The 26,673-nt window shown below is 37.6% G+C and overlaps 1 protein-coding gene across 1 annotated transcript; it reads left to right on the top strand.

Moving 5' to 3' along the window:
• Window positions 1-13,814: 13,814 nt before the first annotated feature.
• On the top strand, window positions 13,815-25,877 carry OTX2 (orthodenticle homeobox 2). Its single transcript, XM_051973490.1, has 5 exons — window positions 13,815-13,912; window positions 14,127-14,197; window positions 19,018-19,237; window positions 20,466-20,632; window positions 23,089-25,877. Exons 3-5 carry the CDS (start codon window positions 19,132-19,134, stop codon window positions 23,707-23,709), a joined length of 894 nt encoding a protein of 297 aa, XP_051829450.1. The 5' UTR covers window positions 13,815-13,912; window positions 14,127-14,197; window positions 19,018-19,131; the 3' UTR covers window positions 23,710-25,877.
• Window positions 25,878-26,673: the final 796 nt, after the last annotated feature.

Below are 26,673 nucleotides of genomic sequence, written 5' to 3'. Positions count from 1 at the left end.
AGAAACAGTAAAATGAAGCCCCCCCCCAACAATTCAATTCAATTCAATTTGATATTAAATATCTTCTATGTGAAAAGCATATAGTAATGGATCTTCACATGACAATGTAAGGTTTATAAAGGGATTTACATATATTATCTCATTTGATGAAATAAGATATATATATCCTGCCCTCAAGGAGTAATCTATTAAAAGTAAAAAAATTGTAAAAATTCAAATAAAGTAACATTTATTGTTGCAATATTCTGAATGACTCAGAGATATAATAATTTTAAAATTATTCATGACTATCAGTCATATATATTAATAAATATGAGTGAACAGATATTGTTACACATTGCAATACTACTGACCACTAATAATAAAAATGCTTACTGGCTTCTCAAATATTTAAAACCAGAATGAGCCTTTTCTTCTATGAAGCATAATTTAGAAAATTTTTCTTCTGCTATATTATAAAGATTTTCCTCCCTCCATTTTTGTATATGTTGGATAATTTTCTGCATGTACTGATCTTATAATATCCTATTATTACTAGTGAAATTAATTAAGCTTGATCCATAAAACTAAAATAAGTTTGAAGACCATTTTATTTTGCTTTTTATGTCCTTTAAGACAAATTGTTAAATGACATATTTCATGCAGACAGCATTTTAAAGATTAGTTGTTAAAAGATATGAATAAACAGAATAAATAAAAAAGAAGAAAAGCAATCTCTCAACAATTATATGAACAACATGCCAAATTACTAATAATAACAAAGATGAAAATTAAAACAACTTTGACCTTCTATCTCATACCTATTAGACTGGTAAAGATGAAAAAGTAAATTTACAATTATGAGTGGAAATCTGGGAGGACAGGCACACTAATGCAGTATTGGTGGAGTGATCCAGTCATTACTATATCTGTCTTATTACTAAACTTTGGCCCTTTGAATCTTTGTTGCCACTACTAGGATTATATCCTAAAGATGTCAAAGAAAGGGAGAAAGAACTGACATAAACAAATATATTTATAGTAACAAAGAACTGGAAACAAAACAGATCCCACAAACTGGGGGATGACAGAACAAATTATAATATGGGAATGTAACAGAACATAATTATACCATAAAAAATGACAAAAGGGATGAACCCCAAGAAACCTGGAAACTCTTGTATGAACTAATGCACACTGAAATGGGAAAAAAATGAAAACAATTTATACAATGAATACAACATTGTAAAGGAAAACAACTCTGAAAGACTTAAAGAACTTTGATCAATACAATGACTATGATTCTAAAATATCAATAAAGAGTCAAATAATGAGTCATGTTTTCTACCTTTTGACAGAGAAGTGGTAGACTAGAGATGCAGAATGAGACATACATCTTCAGAGATGACTAATATGTGGATCTAGTTTGTTCAATTATGCTAATTTGGTTATAAGGAAGGGCTTTTTTTGGAGGGTGAAGTTATAGAAAAAGAGCTGGAGTAGTAATAGTGATAACAAAAAAAGAAAAAGAAAGAACATCAATGAAACATTTTAAATTGCAAAAAGAGAGCTGAAGGAAAACAGAGAAAGACACACAGGATAGTGTTGGAACTGCTATGTTTAATCTGTTATATACTTTTTTAAAAAGTGAGCTAAATGTAGTAGAGATTTCTGATTTCACATGCAATCCTTTTTTCTGTTCTTCTTTGTATGTAGAAATGATTGTTTGTTGATATTTGTCAAGTTAGTAATAATTTTAAAAAGATTTTTAAAAGATAACATTTAAAAGTAAAATACCATGATGGGATGCTGAGATTGAATTCATCCCAGCATGCCACACCACTGCTCTTTGGATGGCAATCACAGGACCCAGACATCAAGCTGTGGAAGAGATTCTTCCAAGCAACAGCATCTGGCTCTTTGGCAAACTGAACAGGCAGTTACACTGGTGACTTTGGAGTTGCCTCTGGGTTTGTCACATGGTTAGCCTGCTGATAGAGTGTCTGAATCCTCTCATCCTTATGTGTAAATGTTTCTTTTCAAAGAGTTTTTTAGAGTCAAAAAAAATTTATATCCTTCTATATATGACTATTTTTTCCTCCTCAAGTCATGGTGACTGGTATGAACCCTGCTGTAGTGCAGCAGCAAGCATCTCTGTTCATTCCCAAGTCACTCATATCTGCCAAAAAATAGGCAAACATTCTAGCATTAACAATATTCCCTTTAACATACCACCAATACACAGCATCAGAAATGAAATATTCTGTTCTCAGTCCTGAGTATTTAAACCTATATTTTCATGTTCCTTACTTGCAATAGATTTTGCCATATTAACTTAACAAATTCATATGAATAGCAACCTAATCTAAGTTTTTCACTCTAAAGATTGCACAAAACAGGTTGATGCTATAATTTAAGAAACATTGTGCTCAGTATGAAAACATTATTGAATTTCAAAATCACACTCCTGGAATAATAATCTTGAACATCAAAACTGGCAGCTCCAGAATAAAGGAGCCCTCTCATTCTCTTAGCAGTTAAGGAAATCTTGAAGACTTAAGTTTGATTAACTAAGAAATGAGCTCAGTAATAGTTCCTAAGATTTAAAAAACATCATAAATAAGTTGCACAAAGAACACTCATCAATAAATAATATTTGAAAGTGGTTAATCTTCCTATACATCAAAAACTAATCATAAGTGCCAACTCCAAAATATTACAAATCTACCCTTCATCAGAACAGGATAAGTGCAAAACATTAATGGTAGAATCACATACAGCACATTTGTATGGCCTTACTATATATATATCAATAATTATTAGATCCCCTCTATTAGAGAAATAATATGGAAAAGAACCACAGTTGATTAAACTGGCTAAAAACTTAACTACAGTCCTATTTAGACCGATGATAATCTACTTCTTGGTTGAGTTCTGAATTAGTTTATCTTTAGAAAACCAATGATTACTAAAAGGAAGGAAAAAACCGATATTAAATATAATTTTTTAAAAATCAAGCTCCTTTTAGTGCAAGGAACTTCTATCAATACAATTTCTTTTATTGCCTTAGAGAGCTGTCTGATATCAAACATAAATTATTACTTGGGAAGAGATGGAATTGAAAGAATAATAAAATATTTCGCTTCCATATCCAACAAGGATTTGAAGTTAGAATAGTGATGAATGGTTATATCTAGTTCATGAAAACTTTCGAAAATAAATAAAAATGGAATATCCAAAATTTTATCTTACTATTGGGCCTATGGTAGCTTTTCAGGCATTTAACAATTCCATGATGAGATGATTTCTCTTTCAGAGAAAGCCAGATGATACAGTGGAAAGAGTACTGGATCCAGACTTCAGGCAGGTCATTTAGCCTCCAGTTGCCTCTATTTCCTCATCTGTAAAATGGGGATAATAATAGCACCTATCTCTCAGGGCTATTGTAAAGATCAAATGACAAAATACTTGTAAAGTGCTTTGCAAAGCTTAAAATGCTACATAAATGTTAACTATTATTATCATTAAGCTACTGGTGATTTGTCATAATCATCAACACATTTTAAAAATGTATTGTTTTGTACATATGTCGTTAGAATGCCTAGGCTATATGAGATAGCTGTTACTGCTCTGATAATATATATTTAAATATATTTTTATATTTGTGTGTGCATATATATGTAGACTGATACAATACACAAACATGCTGCTTTTAGATATTGGATAAAATTAAAGAGTTAAAATTTAGAATCTTTTTCATTCACATTGTGAAAATTCTCTTCTGTTTGTGAGTATATAATCTATATAAATACATAACAAATTACACACTCAGTTGCATCCTGATCTTATTTTTCAGAAACAAATCAAATTTGTACATTAAGAGCCATCTACTTTTGTCAATTCATGCAAACAACTCCCACTGCTCTCCCTGGGAGTTCTGCTGTGGATGATCAATCCGAGTATGTGGTCTTTTGAGCAACTGACAAGTCTTTTCAGGTTTCAATTTTGCTTCACACGTATTTCTCCATACTCTGAAAAGTAAAGACTTCAAAACTAGCTCTGACCCTGAATTTCACATAGTAGTTCGTTCAGAGGAAAAATAGATTATTTGGGTCAAATATTTATGATAACATTTTGTGCCTGCTTCAAAGTGATAGATGCATTTCTGAGAAGTATCAGTAAGTGAGAAAATGGGGGTACACACAAAATGGGGAAATGTTTAGCCCCTTGTTATAAATAACAATTTATTTCTTTTCAGATATAAAGCCCCACATCTAGCTACATTTACTTTAATGAAAATACTGGCATTTGGGGAGGTTGGAGGCAGATTTATTTACTAATTCATCATCTCTTTATGGGTTAATATAAACAAGTGATAAGATTACGTTGATGCAAATATATAATACAGTTTGAAGACTACAAATTTCTTTATCTTCTAATGCAAAACGTCTTTTTTCTCAGAGAACTTCTTTATTTTAAAATGTTGCAGCTTAGGTTTTATCCAAATAGTAGCTATTTGGAAATATTTGAATGTTTGTGATATCTTCCATTTTTCTTTTTTCTGTGTGTGCTCATAGGCTCACATTAATGACACCTTAGTAGAGATCTGGTATTTATAGTCTGATTTAAAAACAAAATAAAAAAGTATTTCTGGCAAAATAAAGCAACCTTTCCTATTAGTTTTTGTTTAATTGAATAGTTTTACCTGTACTAGAAGGTGAGAGTCCTATTAGTTTTAGTCTCACAATTCTATTAATACTATATACCTACAGATCAATACTATGCTTTTCCTAATAATCCCTGCTTGTGGAAGTCATCCAGGCTTCTCTAAAATGTTTTTGCACACATCTTGAAAAAATATGATAAAAAGGAAACTGCTTTGCCAAATAGAATTCAGAAGATATTGCTTATGTTATATGCATTGTCCATTTTCTTTAAGTCGTAAATTTAACTATCACTTTAGTATGTAAGCATTTGGAATCAATGCTTTCACTTCTTGCTTATTCCTTAGTCAAATAAATAGCTGGAAATGTGTCATTTAGAATGAGAACTGTATGTGTGTGTATACACATACACACACACACACACACACACACACACACACACAGGAAAACTCTAATGACACATCAGAATGCCAGGGTTAGAAACAAGTCAAGAAGGGAACATATTACAATTTTCCTTCCCTTTTAGTAAATTTGACAAAGAATGACCAGGCCCAATATGTCAGTACCCTTTCATTTAAGAAGTTATATGTAGCAAAGCATTTGAAAGAATTGCAGAATCTGAATTCACCATGGGAAAAAGAGAGAGGAATGACTAAAGTGAAGAATAGCTAAATATAGATAGCTGATATCTAATACCTGTTGCTGTATCTGTATCTGTGGCTGTGCCAAAGAAAAATTATAATGGGATCAGTGTTGCCCTAACCCTATATGTCTTGGGGACTCCTAGACAAATCCACCACTCTGGGACCTTAGAGAAAACCTTAGATTTCTATGAATTTGCCATATAGTGTTGTGGAGAAGTGGACGGAATGAAAAATGTAAGATTGAATGTGAATGGATAAATCCAGTACAATAAACGTTTAGCACCTGGAACGCAGTACTCAGGCTGAAAAAGGGCCAGCAAAGCCTTTGAAGCTAGACTAGAGAGAGTTGGGTATTTGAGTTAGAGTAAAATGAATAATCTTTCCACCACCACAATGACCCTTGGGGGTACAGATCCAGTCAATTCGGAAACCCCTCAGAGTATTCCAGGAGTGGCTCTGCCTCCAGCCTAGGTTTCCTATAGTCCCTCAGTGGTCCAGTAACCTCAGATAGGACACCTGAGTCTCAGGTGGACTGGCAGTCTTTTCTCGTCTTTCTCTCGTTCCTATTCGTCCAAAGGGGCGCAGCACCTCCCCAGTGCTCATAGACAGCCACGAGTCCGGGCAGGAGGCCGAGCAGGACCCTGCAGCTACAATCTGCCATGGCCCAGCCTTGCTTCCCCACTTCCTGACCAATGGGAGGCACCTCCAATATCCCTGAATTCGGAGTCATACTTCCCACCCCTCTACATCCAACCCTCAGGGAAGGAATTGCAGGACTTGGTTAGTCTGCGACTAGCCATCAGATAGATAATGACCGGAGGGGTCCTCTTGGGGGGTGGGGGGCGGAGTCGGGATTCCGGCGGGAAGAGAAGGAAAAGGAAGGGGTAAAGCACAAGAGAAATAGGTTTGGCTCATCTTCGCTCAGTTGGCTACAAGGCGGTGAAGGATTCCGAGAACGCTACGAGCAAGATAAAACATGCCCACCCTAAAAAAAAGTCAAGGGTCACCCCAAACTATTGCTGCTCTTCTCTTTCCTTGTGTTCACCAAGTAGCAGAATACTAGGAAGCTTTTTAGCAAGTTATAGATACCCGAAATCTAGCTTAAAACCTTGCCCCCCAAATCCCTTCAGGTTATGAAAACCTAAGGCAGATGCAGTCTCCGATTTAGGCAACTCAGGATCCCCTAATGCTTTCCCAAGGAATCCCCTCGGCCGAATGGAGCTGCAGCTATTGTGGACAATACGAGTAGGGACCTAGGAGTCTGGGGATGGGGGAGAGAATCCCAGGATGAGGGAGAGAAGGGGAGGTCCTTCGGAAGAGCTCATCTCCTCTATCTCCCCCCCCCCCCCAACTCTTTACAAATCTTTCTCTCGGCACCTCACCCTATCTGAGATTTTATAGGAAAGGAGTCTTGAATCCTAAACAAAAAACAAACAAACAAAAAGTTCTTAGAGACTTTGCAGGAGCTTTTCAGTTTCACCTAAACAGATCAAATTCAGGAGTCAATCCTCTCCTCTTCCCCAGGCTCAGCTTTAGTCAGTGGCTTTCGGATCTCGAGAAAACGCAGTAACACACCTCCTATCTACTTAACAGTATTGAACTGGTAGCTGGAGACTTGTTTATTGGACTACTTTGCCTATTGTTTAATTGAAAGACCATGCTAGCTCATTAATAGGAACCAACTTTTTTTCTCTCTCCTTAAGTGAGTAAAGCTAAGATCCATCTCTCCAGGGTAGCTGATATCCATTTGCAAACTGCTTAGTTAAACATTACATTTCGACATCTTAGCATTAATTTTTCAGATATTGTAAAGGATACATTTCTCCAAAGAGGCGGATGTCAAAGGATGCAGTTATCTCACTCAGTCTAATCAGGTGAAAGACGTGAGGTTTTGTTTACGAAACATGTGAAACATTTCTGCTTTGTTCTGATGGGTTGGTTTGTTGTTTTAAAGGTACAATTTCATAGGTTTTTCTATCTAACTCATTCTATCGCTTTGCCCAAAATACTAAGGTTTCATCGTCATTTCTCAGCTTGAACAAGGTAGAATCACACATTATGGGATCCTACATCTTTATGAATGAACAGAGAAAGGAGGAGTAGAGAACTTTTCACTATTTCAGGTAGTGACATTGATGCAACTACATTAGAGTTAATGGCAGCAGCCTGCTCCTCATTATTAATTGTCTTTGTGTTTGGATAAAGTATGTAATCTTCTTCTCAACCACACCATTAAAATAGGTTGCCTTTTCAATTAAGAACTATCTTGAGCACAGCAGTCAATTTTCCTAATGAAGATGCATTATATTTTCACTTTTTTAATAATGGAAAATCCCAGGTTTTCATTAGAAGTGATTACGGAGAAGTACAAGAGGGCTTGTCTAAAATAGATGTAGCCATGTAGTGCATTAAACACTAGGCTTTTAAACAAATTGGAATTTCTTCAGATAAGAGGAAAGCGTGGTTTCAAATATGTTCAAACCCGCTTCATTCAGATTTAAAAATATAGAATTCATTCTGCAAAACGCTCTTATCAGATATAAAATAATGATGAAATCAACTGTAGCTATCTTTATCTAGACTTACGCCTATAACTTTTTACTCTTTCTAGCTTACAATTGGTTGCTGATATTAAGCTCAAGACTGGTACTGATTGAAAATGCACTTTTAGATGTTGTGCAGGTTTTGAACAAACAACAAAGTCTAACCATTCAAGAACTAAAGTATTCAGCCTATGCACCTATAATTAGTTTTCTTTTTTCTTTCTTCCTTTTCTTTTTTAGAACAATTACAAAGCCAATGAAATTAATAAAATTGTTTAAACTCCTTATTTTTATGATGAGCGAAGTCATCTCTATGACTATAAAAACTGAAAGTATGTGAATCCTGATTTAGAAACACTAAAATCTTCTAAAGAGTAAATTAGAGAAAAGCAGTAGTTTAAATTTGGGCATTAACAAAATAGCAAAAATATGTAAGGTTCATTTCCTAATTTGGGGCACGCTTTTAAAAAATTGCATATAGTAAAAAGGCTTCCCCTTGTTTGAATCTAGTTGTTAATTTTAAATATATATATTTTCTTTACATACAACATAATATTTCAAACAAAAATTTCTCTCCACTGTTTCCTTTTAAACATTAGGGGCAACCCTAGACATTAATGTAAAAAAAAAAAAAAATCAAGTCAAAATCCAAGTTGAAGAAAAATGTCCAAAATCAGAGTTAGGCTTTTTCTTTATGAAACAACAGTTGGTTTCTTACAAACATAATCTTTTTTTTTTTCAGGTTTTAGATCATTAATATTGTTGTTGTTGTTGTTGTTACTGCCAAAGCCCTGAACATTTTTTTAATCAACTAGCCACTAAAGATGATCTACTAAAGAGTGGGAAAGGAGATTTTCGATTAAAACCTTATCCCATCTTGAAGGATTACTTATATTGATTCTTAAATATAGCTACAATTGATGGACTCTAATTAAAAATCCAAAGGAAAAGTCTTTTCGTGCCTAAATAAAAGAAGCTTTTCATATATGGGAAATAAAGCTTATAAAAGGTTACAAATAAAAGATTAGAGATTTATCCAAACTAGTTTCAAGCTTCACTGTGGCTTTCTTTTCTTCTTCTTTTCCTTACTTACAAAAACCATTCCTGAGTCTTTTTTCCTCAATTGTATATGAAGTTTGAAAACAGTCAAGATATTGGATTGTAATAGTTGTTTTATATCAGGTCTATAAACTAGAGAATGGTGGGTACAGTAAAACTGCCCTCTAAGCAAACTTGATGACTATATGAAAATTATATGAACTGATAATTAACTCTCTTATTTATCCTTGTCCAGATCCAGTTCTTCCCTTCCCCCCCAATATTCTTCCCACTCCAACATACTTTTACTTCTCAACACCTAACAAATATTCTCTCTCTCTCTCTCTCTCTCTCTCTCTCTCTCTCTCTCTCTCTCTCTCTCTCTCTCTCTCTCTCTCCTCTCTCTCTCTCTCTCTTCTCTCTCTCTCTCTCTCTCTCTCTCTCTCTCTCTCTCTCTCTCTCTCTCTCTCTCTCTCTTTCTTCTCTCTCTCCTCTCTCCCTCCCACCGCCTTCACCCTCTTACATTCATTACACACTTAGTGCTCACGTTCTTATTGTTACTCGTTTTATACTTATTTTGAAAAAAAAAAAACCTTCACACACCACATTTCTCTTGTCACACAGAACTTCGCTATCTTCTTTCCTTTTCTCTTATGCCTTTGAAATTTGTTTCATACTGGACTGTTCACACCTGCCTATCTTCTAATCTAGGTTATAATTTTCCTTTCCTCTTATCTGAGAGAATAGCATTATTGGGGGTGAACTACTGATGCTGAATTATTAAGTGTTGATGCCAATTATGCTTTCAAAAATATTACCTTACATCCAGTCTAATCCCCAGGAAATGGGTATCAAAAGTTGATTTCAACAGAGTTTACTCTGGACAAATCTAAAAATCTAGAGGAGAAAGTGACTTACTTTTAAAACTTTCTTAGAATTGTTGGTGTTTTTTTTTTTTTTTAATCAATAAAGTTCCCTACCTCAATACCTTATCATTGAAAAGTTTTGACATTCATTTTAATATTCCAAAAGTCCTCTTTGGGGAGGGGGTATTTAACTCCCTCCCTTGTCATTACCCAGCCCCCCCACTCAATACACACCCCAGTCTGTTCTCGAGCCGAAAATGTGGTTTGTTCTTGGTTTTTTAATTAGTCTGAAAGAGTCCAGAGATCTCCCCCACCCCCATCCTCGCAGTTGATAAACTTGACGGAAGGTTTAGAATATTTTAAAGTAGCAAACCCGTGGGAGTGGGAATGAGGGGTAGGGAAAGTTAAATGAGCGCCATGCAGAGATTTCAGAATATCTGTCACATTCTGGAAGCTAGATGCAAACGTCACAAATAATTTGATTCAGGTTTATTTATTTTCTTATCTTTAACCTTCTAAATAAACGATTTAATAAGCATATATAAAATAATCATCCCAAAATAGCAATTTTAAAACGTTGGCTTATTGGTGCAAACAACCTACTAAATACCAAAAATCAAAAAATTCATGGAAAATATATTCAAAGACATAGATAACTGAATGAATAGAAATTACATTGGAAGCTTAAGGACTTACTGAAAATCAGGAGTTAGATTTTTCATCCAAGGAGATCTTTTTTCCCCCTTACAAAAGGTCTAAGGCTTTCAGTTCAACAGACCATCCACCCACAAGAGACCAGTCGCTTTGTCCCGAACTAGACTGGGGTTTGCTGGGACTGTACCTGTGACAGAGCTGCTCTGAAATTTCCAAATTGACAAGAAGAGACTGGTAAGTAAAAAGCATGTTCTTACAGGTGAAGAGCAATTTAGCAACTTTTCCATTAGACACCCAGGAGAAAGCTGGTCTGTTACCAAAGGCTGCAAAGTCTGTGCAGAATTCCTCCAGAAAGAAACAGAAAGTCCCCCCTTTTTTTGTTCTCTCTCTCTCTCTCTCTCTCTCTCTCTCTCTCTCTCTCTCTCTCTCTCTCTCTCTCTGTCTCTGTCTCCTCTCTCCTTTCTCTTCTCTCTCTCTCTCTCTCTCTCTCTCGCTCCTCTCTCAGATCCAATCTTTGCTTCACCCCCAGCACATTGCCAAGCTAAAGGGAAATTCTCTTTGATGAAGAGGTGTTTCCAGCTTCTGGGTTTTTAAAACCTAAATCTATATTCAAATCTGGCTGAAGGTGTGTTGTGGGATTTATGAAAGCCTCTTAAAGGGGTAAATTTACCAAACCGTGACAAAATCATCACAATCTGACTTTAGATAGCTGAAGTGGATGAGAATTTTAAAGAGACCCTTGTTTATTTAAGTAACACTGTCCATTTCTGTCTCTGGATTTATTGGCCCCACGCTTATCCCAAAGTTATTGGACTGGAGGGCAAAGCAGGGGCTAGAAGCTATCTTTTTCAACTCCCCTTCGGGAAAGGAGCTCACTCTTCACTGCCCTCCAAGTTCCTCTAGTAGAGTCCAAACTCTAAAATGTTCAGAATAACCGACCCACGACTTTATATAAAGCTTCAAGCTTTTTCTAAAGGGCAATGTAGAAACTTTCTTCACTAAAGAATTTAACCTAGTTCTCTGGGAAAGTGTCTTTGGTCACTTTTCCTGACGTCCACCGCATAACTTTCTCCAAGGCCTTCACTGTCCATTTCTCCTACCACATACTTTACATTTCTGTCTTTTTTCCCCCGGCATTCAATCCCTAAAACATTATGGTCCTCTAAAACATTAAGTGCAAAAACATATACTTTCTTTGCATTTTTTTTCCCTAGCAAGCCAAACGTTAGTTTAGGGTGGCGGTACCGGAAAGAAATAGAGAGGAAGAGGGGGCGTCAGGAGAAGTGATGTTAAAATTGGGGTTCGGTGAATTTGCAATTTTTTTTGTCATCATAGCTTTTTTGTTTTCTATGGAGATATACGAATGTGTTATGGTCTGTGTCAGAGCTGCGATTATATTTATCTCTGAGCAAGGATGGTGACATAAACGGGAACCGTCTGTATAGGATTCAGTAGATGAATGGGGGCGGAGGGAAAAGAGAGAAGGAAAGAGAGAAGGAAAGAGGACTGCGCTCCTCCTCTTCTCTCCACCCTTCCCCACCCCCTACGCACACATACCAACTCCTGGCTCTCAGTGATTCAGGATTCCCGACAGAAAATCCATCCTCTTTCTCTTTGTAAGAACCAGGGACACTGAGGGGATTGGGAAACATCCTCCTTACAGCCAGACTAGAGCTGGAACCTCGCAGTCAGCCCAACTCTCACAACTGAAAGTCAGTATCTCCTACCCTTCTCCTGCCTGGAAGATGGAGGGATGCAAAGAGGAGGCAGAAAGCTCTGCCCCAGGGAAGCAGGCAAAGCCAACTGCTGAAAGCCGGGCTGCAGATTGCTTTCTGACTCTCACGAATTCACATAATTCATTAATTGCTGTAAATCCCAAGGACAACCACATTTGATTACACATACAGTATAAGAAGTAGCAACAAAGAGACGAATTAATTACCAACTTCATTAACATAGGTCCCCCAATTAAAACCATTGAGGTTTTATTTGGGTCGGCTTGTGGGGGGAGGGGAGGGAATTGTTGAGCGGGTGGTAAAGAGGTTTAATTTTTTTTTCCTGGGGTGCGGGTTCGTACAGACTGGTTTTCCTATGATTACCCCACTCCCATCCTTTCGGCTTCCCGCCCTCCCTCATCCCGCCTCCCAGTTCAATTTGTTTTTGCTTTTACCAAAACCTACTTCTGCTTTAAATTTGTCATTTCCCTGTCCACCGTCTAATGCGAAAAGGTTAACACCTGCGGGCTGTATCTTCTTCCCTTCTCATTCAAATTCTCCTTCAGACTTTACTCGGACTCATAGCTTTGCTTCCTCGGGGTTTTTTCAAAGTCTTTTGCAGCTGCCGCTCTTGGTCACATCGCGATGCAACTTTATTATTTTTTAATCTTTAATTACTTGATTGGTTTTAAAATATTTGGGGAGTGGTGATGGTAGGTTTTTTACCTTCCATTCTGACTGTTACTTCCATATAGATCTCAAAATTATAGCATGAGGTACCTTTTCAAATCTGTCTCTTTCTTGAATTCTAAAACTTCTTATCCATGAAGCAATATCTTGGCTGAAACGATACAGGCTAGAATGATCATTTATAGTCTGCCTTCTAATTAAGGTTACTTAGTTGGGCTTCGAGAATATGACTTGGTGAAACCGTAAGGTTTGAGCTAGATTCTTAGTTTTTATCCGTTTGCTCTTTGATCCTCTCTCTCTCTCTTTCTCTCTCTCTCTTTTTTTTTTTTTTGGTCTCATTAACATTCTTCCTCTCTCTCTCTCTCTCTCTCTCTCTCTCTCTCTCTCTCTCTCTCTCTCCTCTCTCTCTCTCTCTCTCTCTCTCTCTCTCTCTCTCCTCTATCTACCTCTATTCCCTTTCTCCCTCTTGAGTATCCCTCCTCCACCCTTTTTCTTCCCTCAGCTTAGTCTCACCCTGTTTGATACTGCAAATTCTTGTTTTTGACACGCTTTTTGCGTCTGATCCAAACACTTCTTGGCAGCTTTGGCTGGGCATTGCCCATATTTACCAACCTCCCCCTTTCTCCCCTTCCAAATGTTTACTTAAATATTTTTGTGCTCCAATCTTAGATTTCATTTGTTTCCTCTTCTCTAGCAAAGGGAGAGAAAAAAGGAGGAAGAAAGGGGAGAAAAAGGTAATACGATCTCTCCTGTCCATCATTTTAATTGTACAATTAGTTCATATGCTCTGGCCCATAATGTATATTTTAAATCTAGTATAGTTTCTTTTATGTATATTCTATGTAATTTTGGGAGCTGTTATTTGTTGCCTCGTCGTCCCCCTGGTGCAGCAGTGGCCTGTTTTCCTCCCCCTGTTGTGTGTTTTTATTATTTTCCCTCTGGCTTAGATGTGTCAATCATTCTCTCCCTGCCATTGGTTGGAGAGTTTGCGTCAAAAAGTTGCCAGAGAGGCGCTTTCTCAGCAAATCTCCCTGAGAGAGGCACGGACCTCAGCTCCAACTAAGTCTCCACTATTATTAAAAATAAAAATCATTAGACCATACCTACAACATCTACTTTGTATGTAACTCACGCCGGTTAAAGAACTGTAGAGTGGGGTAGCCTTTTTCTTTTTATACTTTTTTATTCCCTCTTTCACTTTTTTTTTTTGCTTTTTTTTTTTGTTTGATTGATTTTTGTGTATCGGGTTTTTTTGTGGGGAGGTTTTGCTCGACTTTTTATGAGAAGGTGAAGAACACAAGATTTCTAACTTACTGCTCTTGATTTCTTTTAGGACAGCTGTTTATTGGAATTTGAGAGAAATTTTTCGTCATTTTCCCCCCCAACCTTCAATGAGGCTGTAAGGTAAGTGCCTCAATCTGTTGGTATAGCTGCCCGTACATCGTTTTTTTCTTGAGAGACTCGCAGTTTGAGTGTGTATTATATATGTATGTAAGCATGTATGTAGTTATGTTGCTGTGTGTAGGGTAGAGTGACTATTCGAGGTTTAATACACTTAAGTAGAATGCGCCGCCTTGGGTGCTATAGAGTGATCCCCGATCCTCGGATAGCTAGCTGCGTTAGTTTTCTGAAATAGTTGAGTATGTGGAAAGACAGAGCTGGGAAGCTAGTTTTTTTTTTTTTTTTTTTTTTTTTAATTTTAAATCGTTGAGAACTACCTTCTACTTATCAAATTGATTGATGTTTTAAAAATTAAACCCAATAATATTTTCGAAGTCAAATGAAAAGGGTGAAAAAGGGGTGGGTGGCGGGACGAGTTCTATGAGCCAGATCCATGGTCACCCCGGACTTTCTAGCTTCTTCATTGCCCCGAAAACCGGAATTCTTTCCTCCTCCCTAATGAACATGAAAAGAGACCAAAGCAGATAAATGAGGAGGCGGGGAAAGCATTTACCACCCCCATCTCTCTCTTTCTCTCTTTCTTTGTCTTTCTTCTTTCTCTTCTCTTGTTTTATTTTCTCTTCTCTTCCCTGCCCTTCCCTTCCCTCTTCTCCTCTCCTCTTCTTTTTTCTTTTTTTTTGTTTGTGAATCTCCACCAAAGACGCAAACTGATCCACGGCATTTTAATTTGACATGGAGATTGGATTCTTCCTTTCCCCCTCCCCCTTTTGGCCTGTTCTTATTGCTTCTAGCCCCCCTTTAAGGGTGGGGGAAAGATGAGTGGAATTAAATCCTTCACCTCCTAGATATTGACAAACAGATTGCTGCCCAAGACTTTGATCAATAGACTACGTCTAGGAAAGTAATTTTGCAAACAAGAATTTGACCAGAGACAGCTCGGGGCTATAACAAAGACAAGGAAAAGCTATATACAGATTGTATATAGCATTGGAGTAAATAAAGTGACTAGTTTCCTTTCTCCTCCTGGAAGTCCGTCGTCCGAGATTTGAAGCTGGAGCAAAGTCATATTGGTTTGTGTTACTGGCTTACTTAGTCCATTCTTAATTTGGGATAGGGGCATTGGGCAGCCACAGTGCATAAAAGGATACAGCCTCGCCGGTGTTGCATACTCCGAATCACTGGATTCCGAAAATTGTGTGCCCCTGAACCCATGGGAATCCATTACTCAATCAGCCTAAAGTAACACTTACAGTCTAGATCTAGGAAATAATCGAACACCTATGTAAACTCTGCACAGCACTTTTAAGGTGAAGTGGCCTAAAAAAACTTTCTAGCAATTATATTCACGTCAATATGCTTATGTGCTTTTTAAAAATTAATAAGATATATATGTTATATATATATATATCAGTTATTTTTTTTAATCTGTTCTTCCTGTCACAGTTATGTTGATATAGCTATTGTTTTATAAGTAATTAGATGAAGGGGTGAACCAGGCCTGGGGAGGCAGGGCAGGAGGGAAGGAGAGTCAGCTTTCTTTTTAAAAAATCATCTGAAGTTTTGGGGTTACTTTTTAAAAGAGATGGTTTAAAAGAGATGGAAAAAATCCATTCTATAGGTTTTCTATTTAAGTTTTTTTTTTTTTTTCCCCAAGTGCTACTTCAAGCTCTAACAACTTTAAGAGAATCCAAAAGTTTTGCTTTATATCTTCAGGAAAGAAAAGAAGGAGGAAAGAAAGAAGGAAGGAAGGAAGGAAGGAAGGAAGGAAGGAAGGAAGGAAGGAAGGAAGGAAGGAAGAAAAGAAAAGAAAGAGAGGAACTCCTCCCAATTCTTTCCCCTGCCCCCCAAGAAACCAAAAGGAAAGTCTTGCTCAACTGATTATTTTATTCTTTCCCAAATAATAACTAATCAAGTATAAATATCAAATCTATTTTTTTTTCTTTCTATAGAGGAAAGGTTAGTTGATTCCCCAAGGCCTGAAACTTTGCCTGCAGTTAAAATGAGAGAAGCAAAGAAGCGGGTTTGTCTGCTTTTTCTTTCTCCTTCTAACAAACAGCATGCTAGTCTATATAGGTTTTGTTTCATTTCCATCATGCAGAAAATTAATCAGCACAAACGATCAGCCGAGCTGGGGATGGCGTCCTGTAATTAGGGAACGTGTGCCCCTCGGATTATCTCGTTAGTTTATCAAGAAAACATTTATTATAATTAATTCTTGGACGGGATAATTATTATTGAGCGAGGACAGAGCAACTGTTAGATAGGGTCCTTGGAAAGGAAAAGGGGGAGGGGGCGACAGATTGCGCGAATTGGCCGTGGGATATAAGGCTGTCATTCGGCCAGGACCAGGGTCAGTTCAGCAAGTTCGCTTCACCGGCTGGGCTGCTGGGCAGGTAGGACACAAAGCGAACTTTACCATGCTTTACAAGAGGTAAACTAGGGTCTTTTATCTAACCATTCAATGAGCGGGTTTTCTCCTTGAGTATACTATTTATATAAAAGGTATCATCACGCAGTCATATTGGAGCTTATATTTTTAAAAAAGATATTTTCATTCCTTTATCGACTCTCCTTAAAGGGGAAGGGAAAACAGTATCTTTCAGGGAAGAATCTTAAATTCGTTGACTTTTAAGTTAGACCTTAGAGAGAAACTCAGAAATACTGCTTTTTTGAGGGAAAACTATACTTTAGAGTGACTATTGATACCTATCTGTAGCTTTTGTTTTTGTTTTTTAAACAGAGAGGCAGTGGATCTGAGAAAGTTCGGTTCTGAGAATATTAAACACAAGAAATTAAGACTTTGTAGCTTAACTAAAAAACCTAAATCTTTTTATAGTAGTGTGTTATTATGCCCATTCATTTTGAAGAAGGGATATATTATGTTAATGTAACACATATATCATATTTTAGTCATATCTGTAAGTGTAGTCACAAACTACTTTTCTTCTTAACACTTCATAGTTTTTATGTTAATTATGTTATTATTTTCTATTATCTAAGTTCTCTGAGAACTTTTAAAAATAAGATTGCTATTTTAAATTTAAAAAACTTTGTAAATATTTAAGCAAATTTCAAGAAATTCTGTTAAAAATAAATTCATTCCCTTCCTAATGAAATAGAGCAAAAAGAAAAAGAAATTGTCAGAAAAAGCAGTTTTTGTTGTTCAACTTTATCTTACTTTTGGGAATAATATGTTTCTCTTTTTCTTCTGCCAAGGATATAAGATGGAATTGCTAATATCACTGAGCCAAGTTGGAAAAAAGTCATTTAGCATTATTTTTGCTATTAATTTAAACAAATAAAACCTGCAATTTTTCAGACTCCTTAAACATTTCTTGGTGAGACTATGCTCCCCTGATGCCCTGGACAAATTAGCTCCAGTAGTCCTTAGGATTGGTCATTTGGGTACTTCTAAAAGTGAGAAAGGAGTTATCTTAAACTTGTGTCCGCCATTTTGAGAAATCTCTTGCTTCACCAAAGTTGTAAAGTAATGAGATCCTTACAGGATGGGTGGCAAAATCCACATAATACACGCCGGAGTCTGAAGCTGTCACTATGGGTTAATGTCCATCTTTGGAAACTTGCACCAGGATGGAAAAGGTGGAGAAAGTAAATAGCTGTTCCTCCTTTTCCCTCTTTCCTTTCCTTCTCTTTCCTTGTCTCCTTATCCTCAGAGAATTGTTGGAGACTTTTAGTGTGGAGCGTCATTCTTTTGGTTTGTCAACCTTGGGTCACTTTCTTTTCTTTATTTAAAAAAGAAAAAAAAAGAAAATCCTAAATAAATTTGGGGGAGGGAGAGAACATTGCCAAATGAAGCAGGAAATTGTTCAGGCTTATTTCAGAGTCCAATGTATTAATACTCGCATTCTGCAAAATGTAGCCTTCAGATTTCAAATTCATCATAGAAGCTGGACAACATTAATATTCCTAAAAATGAGTGAAATGTAAAATTTCTAAGATATGCTTTTTTATCCTAATAAGACCAGCGCACTTTCTTAGCGAGTACTGAGTCTGCCAGTCTGCAGAAAATTTTGCAGAAAGTCTAGCTATTTGCTGACTTTTGATTAGAAGTTAAATATTTGTTTGTTTAGCTCTGTAGAAGACTCACAGAAAACCTAATAAATCTAGCTTACCTCAAATCTAATTACCAAGTGTACCAATTAGGTGAAAATGATTACTGGAAATGACTTAAGATGTGGAATGATAGTGGTAGGGGACTTTTCTCAAGTTTGTCGATTAGCAAGTTGGTATTTCAGATCCTAAACACACCAACATTTTAGGTTCACAGCAGCAGAAAGCCATAAAAAGCTTGGATAATTAAAATCTCTACCAGTAGAAAGGCAACTGGCCAGGAGAGATAGTTTTCTTGAATTGTTTCTTTGTTTCTCACCACTGGGCTTTGTTATCAGCATTATTTATTTAACCAAGAAGATCTTTGTCTCTGCAAATGGCCCCAATCAAGTTTTGTTTGAGACAATTAGCAAGAGCCAACCAAGAAGTCCTATGCAAATGTAGGGATAGGAATGCAATGTGTGCATTTGAAGGCCTGGGGTTTTGTCCTTGAGTAAGGCAGATTGTAATTACTTTCTAGGGTGTAACTTTTTTTTTTAGTTGAGAGTGGGGGTGGGGAAGACGTGTTTATCCACATCTCCTCTGGTCCCAAAGGCAGCTTGGGGGCCTGGGAGTCCTTTAAGAGCCAAAGGATCCTTTAACCTCTGAACCTCACGCCAGCTTGTCATTGAAGATAAAAGATCTGCACTAGACATCTCAGTTAACCAGGACTTTTAAAAATTATTACTATTTGTCTTTGTTTTCATCTTTAGAAACACCAGGTTTAAGCCTAGCCAGCAGGGACCCTGAATCCAACAGCTCCTGAGGAATCGAGACCTTACTGCCAGGTCTCCATTTTGGCCAACTTTTCTCCTCCAAACTTTAGCATGATGTCTTATCTTAAGCAACCACCTTATGCAGTAAATGGGCTGAGTCTTACTACCTCTGGAATGGACTTGCTTCACCCCTCCGTAGGCTATCCCGGTAAGAATGGCTGCATTCCCCCTTCCCCCTTCCTCCTTACCTCCAACCAGTACAAAACTGACAAGGGAACTGTCTTCGGAGATATCCCCAATCTTTGGGTTTGTTTCTCTTCATGAAAAAGATGAAGCAAACTACTTTTGAACTTTCCACTGAATGACTGGGCACCTTTTTCAGTCCTCTCAACCCTCACTTCTCTCTACTATGGAATGACCTGGAACCAGGGAGAGGGAGAAATGAGACAAAAGGAGGGAGAAGGTTGATTTGCACTAATTGAAATAGATCTATTTCATTTTGCTGGACTATATTTTCCAAACAATTAAAGGCAGTACTGAAAATTTAAGTTAGGTATGCTTGACTCTATGCCACACTCCCTCCAAGTACACTGACTTCTGAAACTCAGTAAAAATAGCCCCCTCTTCCCTTTTTTTGCTCTCCTTTTTGGTTCTTCTTTTTGGGGCTTCCCTGTTTTACATATTTCTTCCCATCTCCCTCTCAGCTTTCTCATCCATTCTATATAATAGTAACATATTTGTTCCAACTCCTAACTAAGCTGTGGATTTTTATGCAGGCCTATTTACTCAGAATTGTAAAAGGGTGTGTTGATTTTTCCCTCTTTGGGTTCAAATTTTAATTAAAAATACAAGTAAAACTCTCAGTCTTTTGAAGCTTATATTATTAACACCCATTTGGGACAGGGAGATTTTAGGAAGTTTCAGGTAGATGATACTGTGAACAGGCAGGAACTGGAAGCCAGATATTTTTTGAAGTCCAGGGGATCTTGACCTGGAAACAAGAGCTGCCTATCTTGATTCTTTATGTTGTCCTGAATTATTATTTAGGGATTTTTCCCCTCTCTCTCTGATATGTACAGCCAAGAGACCAGCCTGATTTTCCTGAGTTTGGGTTCTCTGAGAATAAATCTGCAGGGCATAGGCAGCCTCTTCTTATAAGGCAAAAGCTCGGCATGTAAACTGCTGGTTAATGGGATCTGTAACTGGGAGGAAAGGGGAGGGAGCTAGAACAATGGGGACTGGCAGCCTCTAAGGAGTGGCAGTGGCACCAGGAGTCTCTCTAATGAGGTTGTTGCCAATGGGGAGGAAAGGAAGGGGGCTGCTGGTTTTAGCAGATTGTTGGCTACAGAGGGGTGTTTGGTTAAAAGGGTGATTGGGGGAACATTCTCCCCTCCCCCCCCACTATATTTGGGAGGCTGCTATACTCCTCTAAAAGCTGTCATGAACTTCTTGTCCTGTAGCAACCCCCAGAAAACAGAGGCGGGAGAGGACCACCTTTACCCGAGCTCAACTGGATGTGTTGGAGGCACTGTTTGCCAAGACTCGATATCCAGATATTTTCATGCGGGAGGAAGTAGCACTGAAGATCAACCTTCCTGAGTCTAGAGTGCAGGTAGGGAAAGTGCTGCTGCCATCTGTTATCTTAAGTCTACTGTGTGTAACTGGAAGACATTCTCTGTCATTTTGCTAACTTTCATCCAATATTCCACAAACTTTTGGTCAGATATCCCTTGAGGCACAGGATAATATCAATACTTTGATCCAGTGGCCCTTCCCATAAGGAGAGAAGAGAAGATAGGCTTCTGTATCCATTCTCTGACATAGAAAACATTTCAAATCCCCTTTTCTTCCACCTTCCATTTCTTTCAGTCCTCTTCTCCCCATTCACAAGTTCACCTTTCCCAAGTCCTTGAAGTACAATGACTGAAGCAAGATGGGTGAGAGAACGGAAGCAAAGACCCAGAGGATTTCATGTTTCTTTGGGATACAGATCTGGGGTTAGGAGAACTTAGAATCCTTGCTGGCTAGTAAAGCTTGCATACATATTCACTGACATTCTTTTTTATTTGAAGAGCTATAGAAATATTAATTGTTATTATTCTTGTTGTTAAATTAATCTAATTGTGTACAATGAGAAGCAATACTGAGTGGTGGGTTGAACTAAAGTAGAAAGATGAGAATGTAAGGAAATCTCTACCCCTTCTACATATGGACTGTGTGACCCTGTTCAAGTCCCTTCATTTCTGAGTATACTGGGTAATTTTCAAAGGCTATAAGTTCCAAGAAGTGGCAAATCATACTAATTTGTAGGAGTCTCTCTCCTATAGAATTCCCTCTATCAATGAAATCACAGATCCATTTCCTGTCCCAATCCTCCTTCCTTATCTTATTGCACAACTCTGACCCTTTACCTTTCTGCCTATTTTAATATCTTCAGAAAATAAAAAAACTATTCAATAGAGTGAGCTGACTGAGAGCTTGTTTTCTCCTTTCTGTGATTTACACAGAATTAGCTAGGGCACTTTAAACTGCAGAATACATAGTTTGAAGTGGCTCAGGGTGACTACAGAAAGCATCTTAAAAACACTAACACTCCCTTTTCTCCAGCTCTATTCTGATTTCACAAAGCTAGGTTTAACAATTTAAGAGGTTTCTAGACTACTGCATGTCACCCAATACTAGTTAGTTTAGGTAAGAAGCAAACTCCAAATACTCTTTCTCAGTAGAGGCTTAGTGTCTAGGAGGGGGGAAAGAAAAAAAAAAAAAACCCTACAAATCTGGAATTCCCCTTCAACTAGGGCAAGTTTTGCTGAAGGATTAATCCTGGGACTGTGATTCCAAATCAAAGAAAGAAAGAAGAGAAAATGCAGTCTCCTCTTAAAATTTAATTAAGGAGGAGGTTATATATGAAACTTTGACCCTTCTGAAATTACTATAAAGGGAAATTAATGGATAGGATTGGGTTTTTCACCCACTGCCTTTAGAAATGAACTTTAGGGCACTATTAAAATAGTTTGTACTGCCCTTAGGGATAGTTCCTTCTGTGAGATTTTAGGGATGTTCTGTTTGGCCACTTACAAAGGAGAAAATTAACTAGATTCTGTGTCATTTCAAAATCTGACATAGTGATAGTTTCTTATCACCCTTACTCACCAAAGAAATTCATCAAATGACAATGCAAGTACTGCCTTGAAAATACCCATACCTTTTTTTTGAGCAGTAAAAGCAGCTCAGGTTTCACACATTTAAATCCAAAAAGCTGAAATCTTGACTTGGCCCTTCTGAAAATTATGTTGGCTCTGCTCATTCAAGTCTTCCCTCCTCTCTCATTTCACTGGAGAGTCATGGTCACTTCTGACTAATCTTGTAGATACTTTTCCAAAAGGAGAAAGAGGCAATTGCTCTGAGTCCCTACCTGTTGGAGGCATTAGCAAAGAAGTAAAGTGAGAGGCCCACTTTGCACTAGATCAACTTCCACCTCTATAATTTTGTGACTCTAAATATTAGATGGCAGAACTCCTGAGAACAGGACCCATTCTTTATAGCTTCTTCAGGACCTAGCCTTATGTCTGCATTGTAGAGACTAAAATAAATATTTAAACTGAATTGTGAAAATGGTTATTAACGACATAGGAATACAAAATGCTGCTGTTTGGTATTTGTTCGAATAGGCTCTGTAATACAATATGGACTATGTATTAAGGATTAAGGACAATCTCCAGTCACATGATTTTTGTAGCTCTTTTAAAAGTCTCAGCCATATCCAAGTGCCCCATTCTGGAAGTAGAAATGAATTCTTGTACATTGGGACAAAAGAAGTCTTTATAGATGGACTAATATACAGGCTAATGAGTTTTTTCCATTGTGTGGATAATTTGAGTAGTATTCAAATCCCACTTATTCTCCAGTCTTGACATCTAGAGGCTGGCAAAGAAGGCTTGTTTTTTGACCTTATTTGTAGGTAGGTTTTGACCTAGGCCATCTCATCCTTTTAGTGGAGTTTATCATGGAAAACTTTTGAAAAGAATTCTTTCCCCTGTTTCTCTTTTTTTCCCCCTGCTTCTCAAGGTATGGTTTAAAAATCGAAGAGCCAAGTGCCGCCAACAACAACAGCAACAACAGAATGGTGGTCAAAACAAAGTTCGACCTGCCAAAAAGAAGAGCTCTCCAGTCAGAGAAGTGAGCTCAGAGAGTGGAACCAGTGGCCAGTTCACACCCCCCTCTAGCACCTCAGTCCCAGCCATTTCCAGCAGCAGTGCCCCTGTGTCCATCTGGAGTCCAGCTTCCATCTCCCCTCTGTCAGATCCCCTTTCCACCTCCTCTTCCTGCATGCAGAGATCCTATCCCATGACCTACACCCAGGCCTCAGGTTATAGTCAAGGATATGCTGGCTCAACCTCCTATTTTGGGGGTATGGACTGTGGATCTTATTTGACCCCTATGCATCACCAGCTTCCTGGACCAGGGGCCACACTCAGCCCCATGGGCACCAATGCAGTCACCAGCCATCTCAATCAGTCCACAGCTTCTCTCACCACCCAGGGCTATGGAGCTTCAAGCTTGGGTTTTAACTCAACCACTGATTGCTTGGATTATAAGGACCAAACTGCATCCTGGAAGCTAAACTTCAATGCTGACTGCTTGGATTATAAAGATCAGACATCCTCGTGGAAATTCCAGGTTTTGTGAAGACCTGTAGAGCATACCCTTCCCCTTTTGTTTCTGGTGATTTTTTTTTTTAACATAATGGGCTGAACATTCCAGTTTTAGCCAGGTCTTGGTTGAACAAAGACAGTTAGGCAAAAGTATGTTCAGATTCATCTTCTGATCAAAGCTCTGGGAAGAAATAGGAGGAAAAATGAAGGAAGGGCCTTAAAGGGGAAAATCAACTAGCAACCCAAAGTGGACAAGGCCACTCATTTACATATGACCCATGTAATATTTAGCTCTTTATTGGTTTGTAAAAGTATGGGGGACAAACATTCCAGCCATGGTCAACCAAATACAAACAAAAGCAACCCAAGGAAAGGTGGGGGTAGTGTCTTTCTTCACCAGAGGTTCCTAGTGTGTTAGCCAATCTTGGTTAAATCTTAGGAATGGACAGTGTCTCTCTCAAGCTCATTCACGTTTCATGACCAACTGTTAGTTGGCACTGAAAAAACTTTTCAGGGCTGTGTGAATTGTGCGACTGATTGTCCTAGATGCACTACTTTATTTAAAAAAAAATAATAATGTTCATAAGGAGTCAATATGTAGTTTTAAAGAGACAATCAGTGTGTGTCTTATATAAATGGTACATCTGTTGTTTTTAATCTGTGCTAGACTTCAAAACTGTGATCTCCTGTATTGTATGCAACCTTGAACTCCGCCTCTGCAGGGGTTCTTCTGTGATTAAATAGATTATAATTATAAGCAAAATTCAGAGCAACTGAATCTAAAAAGATTGCCTTTGGCCAGAGGTGAACTGCACTGAAACTTTTTACAACAAACTTTCACTGAATGGAAAAATAAAATAAAATGAGAGAGAGCCAGAGAGGAGAGAATCAAGAGGATACTAGCTCATCTGATAATAACTTACTGGTGGCAAAGCTATCAGTAAACAAATACACAAAGACATTGGTCAATTGCTCTGACCCTGATGAATTTAAACTGAGATCATTGTTGTTTATGCTTGCAGATGTTAACTGGAAAAGATATATATTATATATATATATATATATATATATATGCATAAACCTTTTTTTCTTGGATTTGGCAGATATGTATAATTACATTAAAATGGTTCTAGCACAATTTGGGGTCTTCTTCCCTTTAATTTTACACAATGAATTATGGAAGGGAAACCACACCTTGACATAGAACCTCTATTTCCCAAAGTAAATGACTTGAGGCAGAAATAAAACAGCAAATATTTTTGTTGTTTTAAATTTGAAATCACTAGTTATATTTCAGTGCCTAACACAGTGCTCTGCACACAGCTGGCCTCCAATAAAGGTTCTTGACTGATTGACTTTTTCATGAGGATTGCCCAAGGAAATCCCAACAATTGCTATTCTCTTCCTCCTCTCCTGGCCCCTAACACCTCCATCACAGAGCATTTAACAGGCTAGCATTCTTTCTACTTTCTATTTTAAATCTAAGTAGGATGATGAAAAGATTATTGAAGCCAGAAAACTATGATGATACCAGGTGATGTGAAAATAGAGGCCTGAGAATGTGAGAGAGGAGAGTCAAAAATCCTAAAAGTGCAAGAAAACCCTTTGTTATCATTCCCCATTTTTTTTGGTGGGGGGTATAAAATGGAGGAGGGGTTTGTAGGGAGGAGAATGACAAGAATTCCTTGTTCCTGCTTGCTGTTTGGTTAAAGGGCTGTTTCTTAAAGCTACTAAAAAATATTCTGCGGTAAACAGAGAGTGTAATCAGAATCTGAAAGCAATTCAAGCAGAAATGATGTCTGAACAAAAGAGTTTTGGAAAAGTTTTGAAACCTATCATTTCAGCAGTTAAACATGAAGTGCCCTGGTCAGATTTTCTTCTTTAAAGTAAATGCTGAGAAAATAGGTCCCTTTTCATGTCTTCCTGCATTTTACAAAAACAGCAGAAAAGACAGAACTGCAGCAGTGTTGGTAGCAATTCCCTAGGCATAATCAACTTTTATTTTAATTTTAGCCTTATATTCTGTCTTGAAATTAGCCACATTTAAATGAACCAGAACTGTACTTTTATAGGAAAAGTATTCAACTGCCAGTTTCAACCATTTCCCCCTTCATATACTATCACTTAAAACTGACTTGGTTGTACCCAGTTTTCTCTTTCTGGTTATGCAAATTGTTTTGAGCACTGTGTGATCTTTCCTAATAAATCATTTGCCTTTTTTTTTTTTTGTCTGCTAAAGGAAATGCATTAGTTTGATTCCAACTCTGAATCTTGAAAATTGATGGAGAAATTTTCCAGGACCTGTTACGGATAATTGTCTCTCCCGTAGTACTTTATGCTGAAATGAAACTGGGACCATTCAGTGAGGTTTCCTTTTTTTTTTTTTTTTTAAATGGTTGTCCAAGTTGAGATTCTTAATCCTTCAGTAAATTAGAAACGATTCTCATTCACGTAAGAATATCTGGATTCTTATGATTGCTTTCCATTTTAGAATGCCCAGCAAAGGGCGGGGTATTAGTATCCTTTCTCTAAAAGTTGACCTGAAAGGGTTTGGGGGAAGTGACACACAGACAAATATAAAGATAGACAAGAGACAGACAACTGATAGACGCAGAGATAGCGAAAGTCAAGAGACAGAAATGCAGAAAGGCAGGAGAAACAAGAGACAGGTAGAAACAGAGACAGAGAAATAGAGGGAGACAGAGACAAAGTGACAAAAACTAACAGGAGTGGGGAGAGAAAGGGAGGAGGCAGGCAGAGAGAGAGAGAGAGAGAGAGAGAAGGGAGGGAGAGAGAATATGCTGATGAGAAACGCGTCAGTGTAGCCCTTGACAAAAATTTGAAGTTAAAAATAAAAAAAAAAAGGAAGGTGTCATCCTCAGAAGACAATTTCCCCATCATTTTTGTGCAACCAAATATGAGAATGTTAGAGGGAAATCCCTTTGCAGTGAAGAAAGAGGATACAGTTAGGAAGGAGAGAGGTTTGGTTTGAAGACAT

The sequence above is a fragment of the Antechinus flavipes genome, chromosome 2 (assembly GCF_016432865.1).
Source record: "Antechinus flavipes isolate AdamAnt ecotype Samford, QLD, Australia chromosome 2, AdamAnt_v2, whole genome shotgun sequence".
NCBI classification, from domain to species: domain Eukaryota; kingdom Metazoa; phylum Chordata; class Mammalia; order Dasyuromorphia; family Dasyuridae; genus Antechinus; species Antechinus flavipes.
Note: the sequence above shows the minus strand (reverse complement) of the source record. Positions and strands in the feature narration are given on the sequence as shown.